The following is an 18,047-nucleotide window of genomic DNA, read 5'->3' on the forward strand; positions in this document are numbered from 1 at the left end:
TATTTTTTGGAGAAATTTTTGGGCCTCCAATGACAAAGACATAATATCAGCAAATGTAGAAATAGCCTCTCAGCTGGTACAGAGTCATTCTTCAAACTCTTCATTCATCACAGGAATAATTATTCAAAGACAATTTGATCTCTTTAAAACAAACTTTATACCCACAAAGAGTCTTAAATCACTCCACTATACAAAATATTCAGAAAATAATGTAATTTCTGGCTGGATAACTAAAGAAGTATGTCAAACAGTGGTTCTGCACCACAACACCACATCTCCCACTACACTGCTGGGTTGCTGGGCAAAATTTAGAACAGGCCTGCCTCCATACAGGAGTGGCTTGGTGGATGGTAAATGTGTGTGACGTCTTAGCCGGCGTGTTTCTCTAACCCCCCTGTGTATCGCGTGTCTAGACCTCACCAGCACTACTTCTGGAAGGACCATGTGACCCAGAGGAGCAGTCACAGGACTTCACCGTCCTCACATCAGGGCCCCTTTTATTCCTTCTTCTTCGATCAATTCTTGCCCTTTATTCCAGCCTATAATCAGAAAGGGAAACTGAGGGAAAGTGACAGAAGTGGAACCTGGCGCCAACAAAACATGGCCGCATCAAAGCCAGGTTCAACCCTGCGAATGCCAGCTCGCCTTAGAATTTCTTTCCCCCATACTGCATGTGAAATACTGGTCATAAGACTCAGAGTCTGAGTCATTTTCAAAACTACAACTACAACGATGCAAATATTTAGAAGTTGAAAAATATTAGCATTTTTCTTACTTTTTTTTTTAAAATACGAAAATCCCGACGACAAAAAAGAAAAAAAAAATCAATGCTTAACGATGATTAATTAGGAAATATTTCCTTTTCATTAGAAAACACATTAAGTAGATTGAGCATTTTTATACAATATGCGATGTGTATTGATTGAATTCATTTTCTGTTCAAGTAACTGTAACCAGAGCATCATATTACATCCTGGAAAAGTAATTCTGTATTCTATGCGCACATATAATAAAAATATATAATTTTAAATAAAATACTATATTATTTTATAATCAATAAATTATTTCAGGCATAAACCTAAACTGAACTAAATTTTAAGATACATTTTTTGTTTTACTTTTACTAGAAATGTGTTTCTAGGATATTTTTGTTTTAAGAACTACTGCTGTAGAATCTAAAAAATTATCTTCTAGTCAGTACTAAAAATACACTATAAAAACTATTTTTGAAAAGTTTATAAAGCATGACAAGCGATTAATAAAAGAATAGTTGTGCAGATTCAGATAAGGATAATCTGATTATATTGATAAAAAAAATCTTTCTGTGCAAGGATTTAGGCGCTATTACTGATTAGAATATTCATAAATAAAAGGAAATAATATCTACTTGCATTATATATTTTTCCCCTCTGATGCAGAAATTTAAATTACTTGCCGTAAAAACAGCTTGCCGTCAGTTATGTACCCATCACACTGTAAAAAAGTCCAGTGACGAAAGACAAGAAAATAATCACTGAACTTCTGGTGACCAGGTTTTTGCTACTAACAAAAGTCCACTAAAACTTAATTTCACCTCCATCCAGAGACAGAAACATGAGCACTGAGCCATAAAGACTTCTGATGGAAACCTAAGCAGCCGGCACACTCAGGAAACAAATAAAACATCTTTATGAGCAGAATTTTATGATCTTAATGGGCACAGTCCCGGTCCAGTGGCCTCTAAGTGCTCGGCTGGACAGGTCTGTGTTTCAGAGGCGACTTCAAACACCGGCTACTGTCTGAACGACCACACAAAACTCTGCACAACTTGGTGTTTTCATTATGCCTGACTGCTGCATAATTAAAAGAACACTATCTCTGCCCGTGAAATTTCAATAAATTCCCATTAGCTGAGGCTAATGCACATTTTGCACATTAAGACACCGAATATGAAACTAATTGATACACAACAAACACTATATGAAGGAGTCATATGGTCTCTGTTATAGGAGATAAAGTGAAGAAAACAAGTTCTGTGAGTTTGTTTAGTTTTTATTTGTTTGTCTTCACAATTTGCATCCCCTTTCATCAAAAGTGGGATAATTACACTGTAAAACTCTATTTAAAATATATGAAAACTGCTAATGAGGTGAAATTGCAGCACTTTGCAACACAAATGAACATGTTTGATGCTTTTTTTTATTTTATCTTTTTTTTAAACTTTTTTCTAACTTAATTTTGTCTTTTTCACATATATTGGCCCTAATTGCTAGAAGATTTCACAATAAAAGGAATTATCTCACCACCACAGGTAGATTTCCCACTTGTTTTCTGGAAAATACATTTTGCTGATTGATAAAGAGATAAAATGACTGGTTGTGGTTGATGTATTTTTTGTCGTGTGTGCTAAAACTTTTTTATTAAATTGGTTAAAAGTGACACATTTAAGTAAAATTAGATTTATGTTAAATTTGTTCAATCAGAAGTACTAATGTTAATTCATTGTGGAAGCATGCTTCTTCTTTATTAATGAATAATTAGGATTTGTCAGATTTTTTTTTTCAGATGCATTAATTTCTTCCAAAAAAAACAAAGACAGTGAAACTTTGGGTGAGGCAGACAAGTTTTTTTTTGTTTCCTCAGAGTTCATCAGTCTCTTTGAAGCAGGACGGGACAGGTTATCTGTGACCTTGTCTTCTTTGTTAAACAGACAATACAGCCTTGTTGGGCCATTAGTTTTCCTTTGTAGGTGCTCCTCTAGGTGTGATATCCACCCTGTCAGCGCCGATACTGCAGAGGCAACCTTAAGAATGCACTACAGGGACAAAGGAAGAACTTCTGAGGCAAAAAAAAACCCTAAGGTGATTTACAACATTCCTCTCCAGTCAAAGTGGAGTCTGCAGTTAAATGTAAATGATCTAAATTATACCTCAGACTCAACCTGAAGCTTTAACACCACAAACAAGGAGGAACAGAAGCTGCGAGGAGGTCCAATAACCGAAGAGTTTCTCCTGCCCGATTCATGAGAACGTAGTACTCTGCTCAAGTGGAGACCTCTCATTGGTGGAGAAGAGGAGAGCAGTGATTGGCTGAGCCAGCGACATATTCTGTGTCGACTCAGCGCTGGGACCTGTTACGCCAGATGCCCTCCTCTCGTCCCCTGCAATGTTTGCAGCCCCACGCACGCGATCCCTCGCTCCGCTTGGCTGCACCCTCTCATCGCATTACTTCTGCTATTCTAACTCCTCCATCAATTATGCACTAGAATAACTCAGGGCCCTGATGGAGCCAAGACATAAAAGGGGATCATCAGTGCGAGCGCTCGCAGCGTCTGCCCCGTGTGTTCCCGCCGCGCTGCTGCCACTGTTGCCGCGGCCACTGATACGAGGACCAAGGTAGCGACTCGTATAGGGCAGCGGCCATGGCACACACCAACAGGGTCTGTGCATAAACAAACACATGGCAGGCTGCGCCATCATCATTGTGTTAGTAGGTCAATCAGATGGAGCGGCGGAGCGATGGCCCTCAGTGAGAGGCCGCTCGGAAAAGCTTGTTTTACTTGGTCCTGATTGTTGTTGATTTTTCAGAGGGAACTCACAAGGGACAAATCACAACAGGGAACTATTTCAAACATGTGTCACCATGACACTGGATGATTTCACTGTTTCCAATAACAGACCAAAAACTAAACAACTGTCTCTGTAGTTTCTAACTTGAGCAGAACCTGAGGAACTTTTTTTTGTTATTTGTTATTTGTCCCGTTTTGTTTTTTGAAGTTTTAAGCTTTATTGCTTATGGTGCCTTTTGGTGTTTTGTAGTGTCCTGTAATTTGTCAGTAATTAAGCCTTTGTAGCTTTGTCTTTACTTTTTTTGGTAGGGAACAAAATGTGTTTGCCGCAGTGTTTAATTTTTTAACAGTGCTGGTCATCGACCACAAATGGTTCAATAATTTTAATTGACAAATTCTGTAAAATTTTGCAAAACTATAAATATATCTGTCTCAAAACACAGTTTTTCTTCAAACAAGTGAAAAATCTGCGGACAAAGAAGGTACATGTTGCATGTTTTTCCAAACTGAATTGAAATTTTAAAAATGTTGCAGAAAAGACAGACTGTAGAACAACAGGTCACTATAATATGGAAAAAGAAACTACAATCATGATACTGGAAAATATTTCAAATAAGCTCACGATGACAAAAAAAACCCCTGAAACTTCTGTTTCATGTTTTGGGAAAAAAAATCAGACTTTGAGGACCAAGTGGCAGACGTAAGTGATTTCTTTCACAGACATGAATGACTTCATGAGAAGAAGATTTTGCAGTAGTTGAGTGTCAGATCAGAAAGATCAGAAACTGCTCGAGTGACATCCCAGGATTCGTAACCTACTTTTATTCCCTGAAACAAAATGGAGTCGGAATTTGGAAAATGGCTGCCTGTGCTCCCCGCTCCGCCGCACACCACAGAGAAAAGGCGCACAGGAGAAGTCTGCCACGTCTATGGAAAGTGTACAGATCTTGGCAGTCTGAGATTTCAATTAATGACCCTGCAACTCAAGTTGCGCGATGATAAAATACCAAAAACAATGTAATCGCAGTCATTCATCACCAATGAAGCACAGGCCAGGAAAGGATTGGAGTTAAAAAAAAAAAAAAAAGAAAAGAAAAGAAAAGCCGACATAATGTCGACCCCTCTATTAAAGTCATGGCGGTCCTGACCTGGATTTCTCCTGGTTGCGTGTGAAGGTTTGTCCAGGCTCTATCGTGAGATCACAAACAGCTTTTTTAATATTTCATGAGTCCCAAAGCACCAAGTGTGCAGAAATCCAACAGGAGGAAACACTTTGAGTCTCCACGGACCAGAGAGCCACACGAAAGGTCCCGCAAAGTCACACCAAGTTCATCAAACACCCGCTTCTTCACGCTGATGAATAACATTTGTTTTGTTTTTTCTATATTTTTCACCATGGGAGTCAGAAAGTGGGCAAAACAGTCTGAAACCACTTCTCTGTTGTGGTCTGACGAACACAGCTCCAGACCATCATCAGATAAACCCTCATACCAAAACCATTACACCAGACATCTGAACCTGAGAAACAAAAGCAATTAGATGGCAGCGGTGTCTCCCGCAAAAAGCATGTTCAGCTTCATCAGAGATGTTTTTCTTTTGTCTTTGTGGCCAAAAGAAAAACTGTGTGTCATTTGTGCGGCCCGGAGAAGCTTCATCGCTCTGTGAATCACACGTGATTCACAATAGTGACTGGAAAAGTCCTGCGCTCGCACATCGGCCTAGTCTAATTTCTTCCAAGATACACAAAAAGCGAGAAGTCAGCAGCCATTTAAGATCAGGAAATATCGCTCTGATGAGGAGGTGCACATACTTGCAGTTTCAGGCCTCCCTCCAAAGCCGCACTGACCCACATATAGTTCCAGAAACATTTACTTGGAGGTTTGGCCCCCGCTGTCAAAATGATCACATTTGCTTTTTATCAAGCATACATTTCAAGCCAATTTACATTTCAGCTGTAATCACACACGAGTCCAATCCGCTGACGTGCCAATTTTCTCATTATGTCCGTTTGTCTTGAAGCAGAGGAGACAGCGAAAGCCTCCCGCATCAGATGATCCACATCAGGTAATAAAACTACTGACATCAGAGCTGATGAGTCAAAGCTGCAGACGCGTCACTGGCAGACTTTGGGCCAAAAACAAAACCTGATAAGTTCACTCCCTCGCTCTGTCCCTCCGGCTCTGACCTGCTCATCCTTTAAAACTACAGACAGATGCACCTTTAACTTCTATACTACAAAACAATCTCCACATTATCAAGTCAATTTATATTTTGATAAAGGCACAGAGCGGAGAACATACCAGTGAAGTATTACAGTTTCAATTTTTTCAGTACAAACCATGCTGATTCCCAGAGTGAACAAACATCATTGGACACCAGATGTTACACTGGAAACAGAAAGAATTGTTGTGTGGTTGTAGAGAAAGCTTGAAACAAGTTGATCAGCATTGGAATCAGGATGAAATAACATTTTTGCGCATGAAGAAAAATGTAATTCATGGATCAATGATACACAAAACATATTTCACAGTGAATTCTTGAACAGGTGCAAAAAAGACAAAACCAGCAGTTTTCCTGGACTCCGGTTCACACTGCAGCTCTGCACAGACAATCTAAACCGACGCTTCGCCATTTTACAGTGTAAGTGCAGGCGGGATGGCCGAGCACCCACCCTGCTCTCCTTGATGCTGCATGATGCCCTACAAACAGCAGCCGTGCCCACTCTGTTAGCAGCTTAGTGGCTCTTTAGGAGCATTTTGGAAGCACTTTTCAGAAGCTTTACTGCAGTCATTAGGAGCTAAGGCTGATTAATGTGAATGGTCAGGCAGGGCCTGGCTTTCTGAGGGAAGAACAGAGAGGGGTGAAGGGTCCCACAGGAAGTGTTTTGTGTCTCCACACAAAGGGAGGGCTGACCTCTTAAGCCCCTTAGAGCCTCTTTGCTAATACCCTCACCGGTGCCTACAAAGACACAGGGGATGCCATTTCACCACTCACATTTAAACAGCAAACACACAAAAAAGCCCCACCAAGATTAAAACAGCAGAAAAGTGAACCTCTGTGCAGCGGAGTGAGACTGAGATTAGGCCTGAAGAGTCCCCCCACTAATCCATTGACTGTCGCACATATCAAACAGAGGAGGCCAAACTCAAACAGGATCGGATCTGAGCTCAATGTTGCTTTTTTCTGACCACAAGTGACTCTGAAACATTTGATAATCTTAAAATAATTGAAAGAATCTACTACATAGAAATCATTCAAACTTATTTCTAACACCAGTCAACAGTTTACAGAATTTTATAGATTCTAAGGTCACTTTCCTTCATCCATTGTATGATATCTCAAAATAAAAACTCATCTCCAGAAAAAATCTCAGCAATTTGTATTACTTGCAAACTTGAAAACAGGTTGAAGAAATTGATACTTATTCCTTTTGACTTCTTTTGTTTCTAGCTCAGGAATAATTGTAGTGTTGCTGTCTTCCTAAAACCCTGACCCTTGACTCCATGACATCCTTGAAACGAGATGATTTTGCTGAAACGATCACAGTTCACTGACACGATATGCCGCCAAGTCCTCGAGAGCAATACTCGAGTTCATCCGTCATCTAACAAGACACTGAGACAAAAGACATTCTTGAAAACATATAGGTTTGTACGGGATATTTGCTGAAAGGCTCGTTCTGCATGGTCAGATGAGATGAATTTGCTACATTTGAGTTTTTTCTAGTGTAGTGATTCGCCTTATTCTACATTCTTTCAACCTGCTTTAGAGAATGATTGAAAGCAGCTGACTTCAGTTGGGGTTTGGGTGAGGTAATCAAACTGTTCTGGTCTCTTTTGTTCTCTTATTTTAGGAAAACAGGTCTCATGATGACAAACACCACCAGAAAAATAAAGGATGATGCATCGATTTGCAACAGCTATTGTGACAACAGTGCGTGTGCTGTTCCAGAGCTTGAGAGAATTATTGCGTAAATCAATAAACCTGTCACACTTATTAGTAACCTCTCGTCACTAGTTCCTGTCAATCACGCCCTGGCAGCCAGAGGACCTGGCCTTATTAGTCAGGGTGTAGAGGGAGGGAGGGCCGGGGCAGCTCCTCTCTGCAGGCGGGGTCGAACAGAGCATGAGGAATGTTCCTCCTTTTTTGCAGAAAGCTGAGTGTAAAAACTCGCAGTTTAATTGACCTGAAGGTTGAGTCTTTTAAGTACATCCTGTAAGGTACGACCCAGAGGTGGGAAACTGACATGAAATGAGAAGGTGAATATGGGTTCTCATATCACAAGATGTGACACTCTTTCATTTCATGTGCTGAGAGACTAAAGTGCTGCACAGAGGCTTAATGCTCCTGCACTTTGTAATAAAATGGAAGGTAAAGCTCAGATAAGAAGCCTCTCATCCTCACTTTATTGATAGTGTCTGAGGCCCCCCTGTGCAGGAAATCACATTCACTGAGCGCTCTTTGATGCCTTTTAAGACTGACACTTCCTTAGGGTGGAAACACTGGTGGTGACCCCACCCCGGGACTCCACGACCTGGACACTGTCCCTCTGCCGTAGCCTCTGGCCTCTAATGAGGAAGTTTCTCTGTTGAGCTGTCCCGCCTGTTACAATCTGCCAGCCCCACCTCGGTTAACATATGCACACTCTCCAAAACCACCGCTTGTCTCAGTCTGCCTCTGTGCTGGGCTAAAAGCCGGCTATGGGCCGCTGAGTACGAGCGGAACAATAGTGGCCTTTCAGGCAGTCTGTGCCGGGCGCTGGGAGAGGGCTGCAGTCCTGAGACCCAGTCAATATTTGGACGTGGTTGCCTTTTTGTGTCCGTTTTTAATCCAAGCGGAACCGAGCGGCAGGGAGCCGGGGAAAAGCCTGAGAGGGGAAAGCGAGGGTAAACAGTGGGAACAATACAAACGGGGGAAACTCACAATGCCACTGGGAAACTATCACAACATCAGCTCGCCACCAAGAGAAAAATGGAGCATTGTTTCTTTAAGTGGAGATTAAAAAGAGAGCAGTGTAAGAAAAGCAAATAGCGGAGGTTATACTGCTATGAGAAGAAATATGCACAAGTGTCAAGTCATGGAGCTTTCTGAGGTATTACCTCAGCCAAAAATAATCAAGCATGTCCAGAAATTGAGAGGGAAAAGATCATTTGGATCATCAGAGAGTCAATAACCACATTTAGACCAAACATGAAAAGATTGTTTGATTGCCTTATGGAAGGAGAAATATGTTGCATCTGCTGGGGAAAGCTTTGGATAGGCATTATCAGGGATTAAAGGAAACCCCTGGGGTGACAGAGCTCTCCCTGAATACTGGAATCCCTCTCTCCCCAGCTGTCAGGTCGTTAGTCCCACCCAATGAGCTTCTTTGATGACGAGGGGTATCAGTTTCCATGGCGTCTGAGACACAAACAGTTTGGGAGATTAGGGACGGAACTCGGCCCTGATTCTGCGTTGATCCCACCTATCAGCAACAAATAAACACCTTGGGCCTCGACAACGCCTGCGTGCCGACCATATGGACCCGGGCGGGTTTTAATGAAGCAGCTAAATAGCTGGTGAGCAGGGAATTCGCTAATAGCCCCTTGTCAGAGCAGCAGTAAATACCCCACTCATACACTTTATTCCATCATTTGGTTACCGACACAGACGGCCGAGCTGACAAGGAACATCTGTGGCTCATTTTTCTTACATGAGCGTTTTCCACCACGAAAACGCTGCTGCTTTTGTTTTTCAGGTTTTGATTTCTGGCTTTGGTTGGAATGTTTTTGTCTTGGTGTCACTTTTCTAACAAAACCTGCTCAAAACAAGGTTTGTTAATTGTAACTTTGTTAATGAGTAACAAATTAGTTTAAAAGTTTTTTTTTATTATTATTATTATTGTTCTAATGTGGACACAGCCCTACTTTATAAAGAGTTTAAAAGTTGTTACTGATGGTTTCATCAATGTTTGTTAATATTTAAGATCATTAATGAGCTATTAGTAATTATTGTGCACATTAAAAATCCATTTATTAACATTTACAACTTCCTAATAAGTCACTTTATAAAGGTTTTAGAAGTTGCAACTAATGACAGATGATTAACAAAATACTTATCAATGCTTTAGAGTAGCTAATGGCACTACAAACTCTGACCTAAAAAGCCATTATCATTTATTTATTAACCATTTGCTAATTGCTAATAATGCATTTCCAATCTGACGAGAGCTGAATTATCACTGCAGTCAAACGCTGATTATTCTCTCATCATAATTATCTAAAAGCAGAGTGTGTCTGCAGCTAAGTTTGTACTTTGCTGCATTAAAACAGTGCACTTTATTATAAGCCAACAGATGTGAAACTATAAATATTAGCAATTCATTAATAGAAAGTTTCTTCCACTACAATAATACATCATGTTTGCGATTGTAAACATTAAGAAGTTGTTAATGTAAATTAGTTTTATACTGAATGTTCTGCAGCCGTCCTTCAGAAAGAGGGTCGATCTGTTCTGTTCCAACAACCTGGCAACCCAGAAGTTAATCTGACAAACGCCCTCTTACTGTCCTACTATTAAATAACAAAGCCAATAGTTATAATTTACAGACCCTGTACATGATCTGCTGCATTAGAAAGTGGAGCCGGGTGCTCGTCTACGTCCAGTGAAGCACGGACACTATACACTGTACTTTTCATCACTCCTCTGTGAGATAATCTGAGACCTCATGGCTCCACAACTCAGAGGAGTCAGACACAACAATGATTTGTCACATACTCTGTGCAGACTTTGAATTTCCTACATTTTGTCATACTTCAAAACACACTACAATTCCCAGAGCCTGCAAAGAAACTATGTGCGCAGTTTATGCACACCCACGTACAAACGGACTGAGACCAAACAATGCGAAAGATTTCACTACGTCCTCTGCACAAAGGGATAAACGACAAAATGGCACATTTATCTGAAGCTGTTTCAGTTTCTTTTTTTGTGGCATTTAAAAAAAATATATCACCTAGGAGCAATAACTAAGCTCCTGATACTGGAGTTTCATTTAATTTCATTAAGTCACTTATATGAGCACAGTAACTCATAGTCGGCTCGGAGCTTTTTAAACTCCAGGCAAGACTGAACCCTCCTCAGGGCTGTAAATCCCCCCACCGCTCCGACTCCTGCTCATCTGAGCCTCGTCAGCATCAGGCATCAGAGCAAGAAGATGCTTCTCAGAGATGAAAGCACAGCAAACATAAACGCATGTTTATCTAAATTACAAAAAGGCTCCTATCTGCCCCTTTGAAACAATAGCAAAAACATGAAAATGTCATCGCATTTCCATTTTTCACGATTCACTTCCCATTTCAATTCCAGAGCTCCTGTAGGGGATTTCATGAATGGCTGAGTATGGACTGCTGCTCTGGATACTGTTTTTCCCCACTTTAGTCGAATATACAGCGCTGACGGCAGAAGAGGGGGGTAAGAAAGCTCATCTGGAAGTTGGGTCTGTACCGCAGCAGGTTCCCAGGGCTCCAATACTGAGTATGGTTACATTAAACAGCAGGGATCCAGGGCCCGCGGGCTTCTATGGAATACTGTTAGGTTCTGCTCCGGGTCAGGGGGGCCCCCGGGTTTTGAGCGCAGCCCTCTCTTACATTATACAGCCCAGGTCAGGTTTAGATTAAAGTCATGAATGAGAAAAGGAGACAGTCATTTAGAGTTACTCATTTATTTAGCCCCCATTCTGCCCAGACAAAGCCCAGGCAGGGTGCCGTGCCGGGGCCGTCACCGGGCCCCATGGCCAGCGGTACTGCCCCGGTTTTGACCCTGACAACGGTCCCCTCTGTGCTGCTTAACCCACGACTCGCTTGGTTACTACCGAGTGTGTGACCTCAGCATGTGTGGATCTCTCACAAGACCGAGCACCACGCTGTGTCTTGGCCACTGCTGAAATACCCCTGTGTACCCCCTTATTGTCTGCCCCAGCGTGGGCCGGGTGGGTGGAGGGGGACACTTGGACGGGGAGGGGGGGGGGGCATGGCAACCAAGAAACCAGACTTAGGGACTGGGAATTGTTTGAAGGCCAAGAGGAGGAAAAAAACAAAACAAAACAAAACACAACAACCTGCAGCCTGTGAGTGGGACAGAGAGCTGCTATCAGACTCAGATATCTGTCTGTTAGCAGAGCAGGAACTCCGTCAGCCCTTTCATGTCACCACAGCATTTGCATTTGTATCATTAACATCCTGTCAGGTCAACTCCTCTACATCCAACTCTGCATATTATCGGCCTCAGGGTCACTGCTGCAGCCACATAGTGTGTTTTGACTCTGAAGCCCAGACCAACCAGTTCCTTGTCCGCTGAGCAAACACCAATTTCAATGCTTTTTTTCTTTTTTCTTTTATTGACTCATGCCGATACTGTGCCTTGTTATTACCGGTAAGTCCAATTACTGCTGTTCAATTGAAGCAAAGTGACACACACTCATTATCTCCATATGCACTGAGAGTGAGGCACTGAGTCACTCAGGGAGGCGCCCTGACAGACACAGGAGGTAGTGTGAGAGGACAAGTGTCACTTTCTAAGCCACACAGAGAGAATCTAGGCACATTTCCAAATATTTATAGGCAAAAAGTTGTGATAATTAGAAACAGGAAGAAACCTGAAGTTTTTTTTTTCTCTGCAGTTTCTCACTCAGCCAACACAATAATATACATTTCATCAGCAATAAATGCAAGGCAGTATGTCAGTGGGATGTGCATTATAATAATTAAAATAATAAACATAAGCTTGAAACAACTTGGCACAAAATATCTCCAGACTCCCACTGGATGAGTCTCCATTTGGCACAAAAACTACTCTGTCAATTCTAATCGATGGCAGCAGACTGGGGGCGACTCGGCTGCATTTGAACCCAGCGTGGCTCGCGCTCAGCGGAATACCGTTTCTCCCCCTGCGCTCTCGTGTATTTCAATTTCCACCAGGATGTGGAGCAAACACTGGCCGTTAATGCGTAATAGCGCATAATGGTGCGTATTAGCCGTGTGAGAAAAAACGCCTGGTTGTTCCACTGCCAAGCGTGATTTATTGTTGTACGGTTGACTGCGAGGATGATTCTGATGTGGAGGGTTATTAAAGTGTAACCTTCACATCAGTCTATCAATGACTACAACAGATAAAAGGCTGGAGATGAACGAGAACTAAGGAAGAAGCTCGTGTTAATTCAAACGCAAATGTTACAACGTGATGATCATTGTTTTAAATAGATAGATGAATTTTTTTTAACTGCACATTTATGAAGTGCTGTTGAAGTCACTCCCATGAAATATATGAAATTTGACTTTAAGCTCTTGCGATGCTGCAAACGGAGCGCAGAGTGTTACGGATCCCTCCAGACACTCCAAAGCCACTACTGTAAACCGCTTAGAGCGCACCTTCAGCCGGGTGAAGTCCGCCGCCTGCACCGGGGTGGAGGGAGGAAGCGGGCGCTTTATGCCGGTGCGTCCCTGAGAGAACTACAGGGACAGGCGGGACGGGTTTTTTACTTACTTGGGGTTGGTCCGGTTCCAGAAGACCGCGTACCGGTCGGACACCACCTTGGAAGCCGGGTCCTGGCCGTACACACACATCCCAATGATGAGGACGAGGAAGAGGATCATTTCCACCTGCGGCATGTTTGAAGGCAATCGATTACAGTCCCTCCTGGCTCAGGTTTACAGGTTCTGTGGTGGATGTGGTCGGTGAAACGCTGAGATGAGAGGGGAGATGTCACTTATTCCGGCACAGATGGAGCTCCTTCCTCCTTCTTTACAATAAAACTAAAATATCTTATTTTTAAAACAGAGATTTTGTTGTTGTTGTTGCTCCTCCACGCGCGTTTTACACTCAGTTTGTCCACTCTGCATCAAGCGCTCACTCTTCACTCTCTTTATGAGAAACACTTGTTCTGAAACAAGACAGTGAAAATCCACAGTGATTCTGTCTACAGCGTCCAACAGCCTTCCTCCGGCTCAACTCTGCTCCGCGCAGCGAACACTTTCTCCAACTCGGAGTGAATTTCCCAGAGAGCAGGCAGCGCTGCAGCGCGCAGAGAGAGAGAGGAAAAAACACGGAGAATTAATGTCCCACGACAGAGAGAGGTGAGGAGAAGAGAAGAGGAAACACCGCCGCGTGTCTCCAGCTCGGACCCTCCGCTCCTGCTCGGTGTGGATCTCCAAGACGCCGAAAAATAAGAAGAGGAGTCAGTCAAGCCCGCAGCTTCAGCTCCGGCTGATCCCGCTCCTGCCCCGACGGACGACAGCGCACGCAGTTAATCAAACGTCTCCGCCGCGCGCACACGCACACACTGTCCGGGTTAAATGACGAGCGGCTCACATAACCGAGAGCGCGAGAGAAGCGGTGTTGCCAATCTGGAGGAACCAAACCAAGTCAGCAGCGCTGAGGCTCCTGCGGCCATGCTCTCCCGGACCAACCCCCCTCCTCCAACTCCTACACCCCCCCTCCCAATCTGCCCCCCCCCCCCTCTCTCTTCCTCCCTCCCACACTGCAAAAAGTGATCGCCTCCGCACTTAAGGCTCAAAAACTGTTGAATCATGTGCAGTTGGTTTTGTTTTGTTTTGTTTTCTCACAGAAAGTGACGAAATTTGATAAATACTAAACAGATTCACCAAGTCTGGTTTGGTTCTAAGTCTTTTTAACACCTGTCAGAAATTAACCACAAAGCGGATCAGCCAGATTCAATCTCTCCAGTTCATTTTGTGCCGAGTGCACAGCGGCTGGAGGTTTTACTGTATCATTCTCAACTTTCCCACTTTTACAGACGGGATTTCGAGCGCAGCCGCTGCAGCGCTGTTTGTTTTTGCGGATATTTTTTGCAGTGTACAGTTTCACGGTTGCGCACAGTCTCATTGGCTTGGATTTTGAATGACGGGCGTCTCGCTTACAAAAACAACATCCCTCCTCCTGGGGGGTATCTGTGCTTCCCAGGGTCGGCAGACAGATCCCAGATCATTTCATACACAGGCTGCAAAACAAGCCCCCTTTTCACTGTCTAAACATTAATTCAATCGGGGGGGGGGGGATCTGTGCAAGTTGCACTTTCTCACAATCTCCTCCACTTTCTGTAAAGTTGCTTTTGCTTTGTGCCACAACCAAAGTCCAGCTGTTTCCAATGCTAATGTCATGAACTATGTTGTCAGCGAATTCATGAGTCTCCCATTGTTCTTCCCGTGCGTCAAACAGACTGGTTTCTTCAATACAGCGTTTTCTAACGTGCAAAACCAGCATGTATGACGAGCACCGCAGCTGGCAGGCTTTTCACTTGTTTTGGGGAAAACAATATCTCCGTGCATGACTTAAAAATAAATAGCCGCACATTTCTTCTGTCAGCACAATTTTATTTTCTGCATCTTTTATTGGCCACACATCCATCTCACAGACCATTATAAAAAAAAAAGGCTTCAAGTCTCCTCGCAGGCTTCGGAGCTGTAGGTCCGCAGTGACCCGTGTGCAGCTGCTCGGGTTCATGACTCAGTGCGCCACATAGCGGTGGTGATGGGGAAAACCCAACCGGACGCTGACTGCAGGCTCCACATGCACCGAATCTCCTGCATGAATTCAACACTGGCCTGGACTCATTAAAAAGGAGGCAGTTTAACTTTTCATCCTCTGGATTGTAAATAAAAAAGGGAAAATTAAGTATTTTCACAGCCTGAATATCAACGGCTGGACCGAGGGGTCCATTAGTGAGTCAGTGCAGAGACACTTGAGCTCAGACTATAATCCCCCTCATAACAACAGTACCACTGAGGAAGCTGATGTGGGCTTAACGGGAGGATTGTAAACTTTATTGAGACACTGAGCAGTCTCCTCAAACGGTGGCTCCTGTTCACAAACAGCCTGATTTATTCCACCTGAACAGGCTCCGTGAACTCCGTCCAGCCTGGTCCACAGTTTCTCTCCATCTGTCTGGCCCCTGATACCCCGGTGTTTACACTGACTTTAAACTGTTGGGCCTCACGGAGTCTGAAATGAAATAGCTTTTATAAAAGCGACAGTTAAAAGGACGAATAGGAATACTTTTTTTTTTCTTATATGATGAGGTTTTTCATTTTACCCGGACACAAGCTCTAGGGTGAGCACCTGCAAAATGAAGTGAAATAGAGAGGGCACTGGGTTGATATCACATCAAATGCTTTATATATATCACATCAAATGCTTTATTGCCTGTGACCGAGCAGCACTGGAGCTGAGAGCTCCACAGAGCGAGATAACTGCAGCAGGTTTGAATCCACTAAGGGCCTTTATAGTACAAAATATGCATGTTACCTTAACATATGTTGAAGCTGTTGTATGTTCAGGCCCTGTGGCTGCTGGATGTTCACCAACTCTGACTGTAGTTCAGAGCTGGGTATGTCGGGAGTGCATCAAAGCAGAGTTGAGTAGGAGTGTTTCATAAAGCCGAACCAGAAAAGCAGGTTTTATTGTGGAAACGTTAACAATCGGAACCAGCAGTAAACAGTTTCATTAAAGCAGGTTAGAGCTGCTGATATCAGGATACGTCCAGTCTGGTTTATATAACGGCTCTGAAACATCAAGCACTGATTAGATCAAGTTAAAAAACAGAATTAACTGTGATGTTCAGTAGCACATATTAAACAAAACAGCAAACACCACGCACTGTAAACCAACAGTGAGCTCAGGTTTAGATAAACCCACGAGTCTGATCTGTTTGCTCAATGCTAATGCGAATGCAATAATTGCAGATTATCCAAAATTGATAAGTGTAAAAAAATGATGCATTAAATAATTTTGACACAGAAAACATAAGCAGCCTGGTGATTTCTCCTGTAGCAAGGATGTGTGTAGAGATAAGATAATGGCCTCCATATAATTGTTATACTGTTTTTAATAACTTCAGAGTGTCCCCTTCATATCTAAAGGGTAAGTGTCAGGTTTTAATAATGTAAAACAAAATCATTGAAACTGCAATATTTAAGGAGAAACTTTGGCAGATTGACTGTAACACCGGTCCTGACGTGCACATGAGCCTGAAAATGAATGTGAGCAGAGCTAGGCTAGTGTGAAAGAGATCGGAACCGTAACGTAAGTCAGGTTTATTTGAACCTCCTTAATGAGGCAAAGTCTCCTGAAGAAGAGCTCAAAGCCATAGCGACGTCCTTCACTCGCATAAAAGCATCTGTCAAATAAGTAAATGAAATGTTAATGTAAAATAAGAATGACTTACTGAAATAAACCTGGCTTCACAGGTGCTCTGATTTAATAAAACCCCTCTCTGTATTTTTTTTTCTCTTCCCGGCCCATCTGAAAACACATGCAAATCAAACTTGACAGCAGTGTAATCATCTTGCAGTGGGCTTTTTTACAGTAAAAACATCACACACCGCTGGGGTGTCGAGATGAGGTCACAGCATGTGTGTGTGCATGAACATGTGTGTCCTGTGAATGCAGTGTATGGGCTACAACCCTGCAGGCCTGTGTGCTCGTCGTGAATGCATGTGTTTTTTTATGAGTGTGTGTGTGTGTGTGAGTGTGTGCACATCAGGCCGATCATCCACCTCACACAGGCAGACTAATCCATGAGCTATAATCACCTCATCTCAGCAGCTAAAGTGCCTGTCCTACTTCATTTATGCCTGATGTATGTCTGTGTCCCCCAAGACAATGGAGTCATTATGAATTAGGGTCAGTGGGGCTGCCAGCACAACACACAGCGGTGCATTCTAATGCCTCTCATGGCCTTATGAGTCCACTGTAACACACACACACACACACACACACACACACACGGAGGACTGAGAAGTCTGCATGAAGTGTGTACTGTATCACACAGGTTTGCCACAGGACAAAAACTCACTCGGCAACAAGAGCTGGAGATTGTTCGGATGTTTCCTTCCTGTTGGTGTACAAATGCTCTGTACGAATCTGTAATAGAGCAGCACTGTCAAAGTGTCACCGAGTGTTTATGCTGTGACACAGGCAACACAACCCCTCAGTGCTCTTCTATTGGCAGTTGGTAAACACACTTTAATGACGTTCGGCTCTGCAAAGAAAAATCAATTTTTAATATTCCTATCTTGTTCTAAGTACAAATTGTTTCTTTTTCCCAGCAAAAGCTAAATATCTGTTGTAACCACTTGAGTTGTTTCATGGAAAGTTTTTTGTTAAAATAAAAAATATATATTTTAAAGCCCCAGTGTGTAACTTATTTGGCTTTTTATTAGCAAAAATCAAATATTGCTGTTTCACTGAAGTTGAATCACACCCGCATACAAATGAAAGCTTTCTCGTACCTTAGAATGAGTTGTTACAAGCCGTTACAAATACATAAGTGGGCGACGCACCGTCAGGCAGACGGCCGTCGGAAAACCAACCGGATGTCATTTTACTACTACAACAAGAGAAAGACGGTAAAACATGGGTCAGGTAAACAATACGATATCACCATGACAACATATTGTCACGTCTGTATTGTTTTGCCTCGTGCTGGCGAACCACTTGTTTACAT

At 42.9% G+C, this 18,047-nt stretch overlaps 1 protein-coding gene across 1 annotated transcript in view; it reads right to left on the reverse strand.

Annotated features, from left to right (window-relative positions):
• The window catches only part of LOC146977602 (ephrin-A5b-like), an 84,708-nt gene extending 70,684 nt beyond the window's left edge, over nt 1-14,024 (reverse strand). Inside the window, exon 1 of the mRNA XM_085793951.1 lies at nt 13,070-14,024. Within this exon, the coding sequence (XP_085650077.1) occupies nt 13,070-13,194 (125 nt within the window). The 5' untranslated portion in view covers nt 13,195-14,024. The remainder of the gene's footprint in view (nt 1-13,069) is intronic.
• Nucleotides 14,025-18,047: the final 4,023 nt, after the last annotated feature.

The sequence above is a fragment of the Trachurus japonicus genome, chromosome 12 (genome assembly GCF_045865225.1).
Source record: "Trachurus japonicus isolate A0001 chromosome 12, Traja_1.0".
Classification (NCBI taxonomy): Eukaryota; Metazoa; Chordata; class Actinopteri; order Carangiformes; family Carangidae; genus Trachurus; species Trachurus japonicus.